Source organism: Syngnathus scovelli, chromosome 12 (assembly GCF_024217435.2).
Source record: "Syngnathus scovelli strain Florida chromosome 12, RoL_Ssco_1.2, whole genome shotgun sequence".
Classification (NCBI taxonomy): domain Eukaryota; kingdom Metazoa; phylum Chordata; class Actinopteri; order Syngnathiformes; family Syngnathidae; genus Syngnathus; species Syngnathus scovelli.
In genome coordinates, this window is record NC_090858.1 from 14,016,336 (window position 1) to 14,022,462 (window position 6,127).

Here is a 6,127-nt window from a genome sequence, read left to right on the forward strand (position 1 = left end):
TGCAGCGGAAGATGAGCTGCAGTGACAGCTGCTGCCGAAAGAAGGCGCCAACCTGCCAGGATCGACTTACGTCCGGGTGTGAGCTTGTGAGACGTTGTGCGTCAGCGTGTGTTGCCCCCACCCCAGCCAATCACACACATGAGCGCACAGGCGTCGTGCACGCGCGGTGTTTGCCCACATGATGATTGTGCTTTAGAAAACAAAGCAGACCGACGCGCACGAGCTTCAGGCGGGAGCGCGGCTCTGTCGACGTCACGCATGATGGACTTTTGGGGGGAGGGGTCACGAGAGGACGCAAAGACGAAGAAAAACCAAAGAACAAGCGAAGTTGTTGCTAAAGCTCCTCCTTAATTACTCCTTTCTCTCGCTCTCTTGTGCGCTCTCTCGTGCGCTCTCTCGTGCGCTCTCTCGTGCTCTCTCTCTCTCTCTCTCTCTCTCTCTCTCTCTCTCTCTCTCTCTCTCTCTCTCTCTCTCTCTCTCTCTCTCTCTCTCTCGCTACCCCGCTCGTTCTGTCTCTCATCCCGTGGCGCGCCTTTCTCCCGTGGCTGTCACTCAGTCGTTTCCCGCCAGGCCAGCAAAGGAAGGCAAGGGACCGGACGGGACGCCACTTTTGTTGTGGTGGTGCGTAAAAGGGGGCTCGCGCAGCTCGCCACGCCGCTGCAAACTTTTTGTTTTTGTTTTCTTGTTTTGCTTCCCTCTCGGGCGGCATGGAGGAGGCGAAGGAGCCGGTGCGATGTTCGTCGTCGTTCAGCATCAAAAGCCTCCTGCTGCCGTCCACTAAGTGCGAGGCCCGCGACGACTCTTGCGGCCCCGGCACGCCGCTGCACGAGCCCCTTTCCCCGGTCTCGGAAGCAGAGAGGTCTCCGGAGGGGGCGGCGGGCTCTGAGCCGGACAAGACGCTGCAGGAGGGCGGCGAAACGGCCGCTGAGGAGGGCGACGGCGGTGCGGGCGGCGCGTCGCCCGCGCCCAAGAACGGCAAGTACGACAAGCCGCCGTTCTCGTACAACGCGCTCATCATGATGGCCATCCGCCAGAGCCCCGAGAAGCGGCTGACGCTCAACGGCATCTACGAGTTCATCATGAAAAACTTCCCCTTCTATCGCGAGCACAAGCAGGGCTGGCAGAACTCCATCCGCCACAACCTGTCGCTCAACAAGTGCTTCGTCAAGGTGCCGCGCCACTACGACGACCCGGGCAAAGGCAACTACTGGATGCTGGACCCCAGCAGCGACGACGTCTTCATCGGCGGCACCACCGGCAAACTGCGTCGGCGCTCGGCCACGTCGCGCGGAAAGCTGGCCATCAAACGTGGCCTGCGCTTTGCCCCGCTTGGCTTGGGCGGCCTGGGTGGAGGCCTGGGCGAGCGGCCGTCCAACCCGCTCTACTGGCAGATATCGCCCTTCCTCTCCCTGCAACCGCACCCACACTCGCACCCGCACTCGCACTACAACGGAGCCTCGTCCGCTGCCGGCTTTCTCGGCCAGGCGGCAGGCTATGGCTCGCTGCTGCCGGGCGTCGAGCAGCTGGCCAACGGGGACCTGGGCCGCTCCGTGCTGCAGGGCAGCCTCACCAACTCTTACGGCGTCGGCCTGCTGTCGGCGCAGGGTCCCGCGGCGGCGGCTGCCGGCTACTTTGTCTCGCCAGGAAGCCAACAAGGCCCACAGGGCGCGTCCGGCTTCGGTGCGCTAGCGAGCGGCGGCAGCAGCAGCCCTCCGCCTCCACACTCGCACCCGCACTCGTTGCTGTCGGACCCGCTGAGGAGCAGCAGCTCGGCGGCGGCCTTCTCGCAGTCCGGCGTGGCGGCGGCGGCTTTTCCGAGCGTGCTGGGCCAGCAGAAGAGGCTGGCCTCCAACGCTTTCCTAAACTGAAACGCAAAGCTAAGCCCTCTTTTCCTTTTCCTTCGTTGCTATACGGCGGAGGCAGCCCTACAAAAAAGAAGACGACAAAAAAATCTATATTTCAAAGTATCTAAGTCACGGAACTCGGCTCTGCCCCACAACACGAAAGTATATTTATATCCACGTCTTTCTTATTTATGAGGACCTTTTGTATTTATTTTATTTAAAATGTCTCAATGTGCGTGTGTGTGATGACGCTGATGATGATGTTGCACCCTGAAAGCGCACAAACATTTATTATTTATTAATAAGATTGGCAGCAGACAATCAACTTTTAGGCAGGAATTATTTTTTATCCTCAACATTATTAATAATAACTCTCAGAAACAAGCCTTACATTAGCGAAGACAATCAGGGGTTGAAAGAGCGGAACAATTTTCTTTTGATTTTTCATTCTCAGGTGAACGTGCTTTGAATAATATAATAATAATAATAATAATAATAATAACAATAATAATAATACATTTTACTTTACAGAACTCATAAATTCCAAACAAAACTCATCACGGATGGGAAATTAAAGGTTTGAATACGCATTGCGTGAGTGTGATGTGAGTGTGTGTGTTTGTGTGTGTCCATGCGTACGTGCGCATTTTCATTGAGGGCAGCTGAACTAAAAAAAAAATAAAAAAAAATATATATATATATATATTATATTATATTATATATATTTTATATATATTTTATATATATATATATATATATATATATATATATATATATATATATATATATATATATATATATACATACATACACATGTATATATAAAAAATATATATATATGTGTGTGTGTATATATATATATATATATATATATATTTATGTTTTTATGTTGTGTGTGTATATATATATATATATATATATATATATATATATATATATATATATATATATATATATATATATATATATACATATATGTGTTTTATGTTATGTTATGTGTTTATAGATACATACATGTGTATGTATACACACACACACATATATATATATATATATATATATATATATATATATATATATGTAACGAAAGGGGTGAAAAAAAATCTTTCTGCATTCAACACAAAAATGTTTTAGTTTGGTAGCGGTGTTCTGTATAATGCTTTTATATATATATATATATATATATATATATATATATATATATATATATATATATATATATATATATATATATATATATATATATATATATATATATACGTATATATATATGCAAACACGTGTGTATATATATGTATACAGATATATATATAGATATAGATCTGTAGATATTATATACATCATATATATGATAAATATATATATATATATATATATATATATATATATATATATATATATATATATATATATATATATATATATATATATATATATACACACATGCACTCAAACCCAAGCTCGACTCGTGACCCGACGTGGCCCCGTTGCCATGGAACCACTCCTGGTTCGGCACTAGGTTGTGCAGGTTTGAGGAGTTTCATGTTTTGGAAATTATTTGGGTTCAATTTGTTAGTTTTCAAATGTGCATTGACAGGAACTTAATTGTTTGCTTTGGTTCTTTTTACACTTGAACTCCTGCTAATGTTTCATTGACTTTGATTTTTGTTTACCCACCAACTACACTGGAAAAAATGTGTTGAATCTCCTCGATTTCTTTTGTCATGTGCTTGCACTCAATCAAATCACGTGGCTTTCGATCAATTTTTGAAGGAGATGCATCTGGATCCAGAGGATTTGATTTTCTTGTGCCAGCCCCTTGACAAAAGAAAATGGAGCAAATTCAACACACCATTTTGCAAAACGATGAGCTGTGGCTTAGTTCTGTCAAATAAAAAATAGGCTGAATTTCTGAAGTGACTCTTGAAACAGACTTGTTTGCCAAGCAAAATGTGAAGAAAAAGAAACTCTAAATGTTGAATGCACATGAAATCATCGAGCGACTTTTTAGTTGAATTTTGTTTTTGTGAGGGGCGGAGGTCACGGGACTAAAATTCCAAATTGATGAACTGAAGTCAAAAGCACATAGTGATGACAAATATGTGCGATCTGAGCTAAAATACATTTTTTTTTATTTCCTGGCACTTTTGTGGTTGGTTCACTTTTGTATGTGATGCTTCCCCCAAAGTTTGTTTATAGTTTGGTCACTAACAGACTGATCTTGATTAAAAAGTAACAAATCCATTTTTTGTCTGAATTGATAATCATTTTTTTGGGAGTCAAGTTTAGGGATGGTAAATTTGGATTTTTACAACATTTATGAAATAAATATGATTCTCTATGTGAGAAGATAAAATAGCAACGCAAATGATATTTCAAAGAAAACCGTTTTAATCATTTCCGCAAATATTATTTTGTAAAACAAAACATTGTGCCTACTTAAAAACCTTCACGATATTACTTACAATGTAAAAAAAAATCATAACAATTTCTTTCAAATAAAGATTAATCGACTCGCATTGCTCTCTTGGCTAAGCCAATGCAGAACCGCACACAAATACTGCCACCTTTTTTCCAGTATTTTCTTTGGCCTGGTTATAGACCAGCATTTGAGCGGAATCCTACTGTCCTGAAATCCCAATCGCACAATTCTAAAGTCGTACGCAGTGAATTTTCGACAATATCATCGCGCGCTGCCGTTTGAATGTGCATTGAAGCAGCATGCCAACTTTTGGATTTAGGAGTCAAACGTGAGTTGCCATGGAAATAACCTCCACTGTATCAATTGCCTCAACCTGCACATGTAGCATAGCCACGTTTTGGACGAGTCCATAAGAAATTATTGGACCTCTTAAACGAGCAAGCCGAGAGAGAGCCGCTAAATGAGCCGGTTTCCACACGTATTTGCTATTTTTCGGTCCGATGACACGTTATGCGTTTTCCACGCGCTGCTGGAGGTCCGTGGGACTTCCGGGAGACCGTGCACACACGCAAGGTGGCCGAGGAGAGCTCCAGGAGTTCGGCTTGACTCTTTTTAGGCGCCCCGGTGGTTATAATGGAGCTTTTTCCGGACTTCCAGCGGCCCTCGCACGCACGCAGAGTGGCCGAGAAGAGCTCCAGGAGTGCCGGTGGACTCTGTTCAGGCTTCCCGGTGGTTATCATAGAGAGCTTTATTAGGAGGAAACGTTGTTGTTGAGTCGCATCCCAAGGAAGAACATTCCACTCCTAAAGTGGTACCTCTACCGACCACGAACGCCTATACTTATGAACCTTTCAAGATACGAACTGGAGCCTTGCGATTTTTTTGCATTTAACTCTAAATCATAATCATGGCGAATGTATGCGTATCGTCGATCTCGCGACGGAGTATGGAGAGTGTTGTGCCAAACTAGGTATCCCCTGCTGCAGGAGCGTGCACGTTTTGAGTGAAAGGCGAAAGCCGTTGTCGTGCGGCAGACAGTACCAGCTCGTTTTCAATAAAAACACGAAGAACACCAAAAAGTAATGACGAGGACGTGAGTTCGTGTAAGCATACAATAATTTATTAGTCTGACTTTTTGTGTGTGTTCTCTGTGGTATTTTTCACAAGTGTAGAAAATTAGAACAGGTTCCCCCACTCCCTAAGCAAAGTTAGGAGGTCAAGCATAAATTGACATTTTTTGTTGTTTTTTTGTTATAAAGGTTTGAAAAAGCACAAATAAAACTTGTTTTGGTTGTCTGTGTTATACACACAGCAATAGGTGTGACTTATGGGGTATCCAGCACACATTTATTTGCTTTTACATTGATTCCTGTGGAAAACGTTGCTTCTCCTTACAAATGTTTCTACTTAAAAACCCGATCGCGGAACTACTTAGGTTCGTAAGTAGAGGTACCACTGTATTTTCAATTTCATTTCCTTGTATGATTGTTACTCAGGCTGCACCATGTTGGAGAAACATGCCATGTGCCATATGGCTGGTCAATATCGCAATATCGATATTATTGCAATATTATTTTTTTTATGCTGGAAAATAAGCAAGCTGAACGTGTTCCGAGCTAGGTAATTGAAATTTACTTTGATCGTGTTCAACTATTGGATGGTGATGCCCAAGTGCAAATTTGCGTCTAACTAGTCAAGTTCTGAAGAAAGCGTACAATTCCATACAAAAAAATTATTGCGTGTTTTTCCAATGTGCTTATTGCATAGGACATTAGCGCCATATCGCTTTGTTTTCCACATCTTGTGCATCTTGTCCATCCCTGATTATTACAATAAGTACCAATACATCATGATAACAAGT

General features: G+C 43.3%; 1 protein-coding gene across 1 annotated transcript; it reads left to right on the forward strand.

The window, feature by feature from the left end:
- Positions 1–232: 232 nt before the first annotated feature.
- On the forward strand, positions 233–2,498 carry foxg1b (forkhead box G1b). The gene has a single exon (XM_049735378.2). The coding sequence runs from the start codon at positions 708–710 to the stop codon at positions 1,866–1,868; it is 1,161 nt and encodes a 386-aa protein (XP_049591335.1). The 5' UTR covers positions 233–707; the 3' UTR covers positions 1,869–2,498.
- Positions 2,499–6,127: the final 3,629 nt, after the last annotated feature.

Bases quoted from the DNA above. Each gene is read 5' to 3' on its own strand.
- foxg1b (XM_049735378.2), top strand. From the start codon at position 708: ATGGAGGAGGCGAAGGAGCCGGTGCGATGTTCGTCGTCGTTCAGCATC.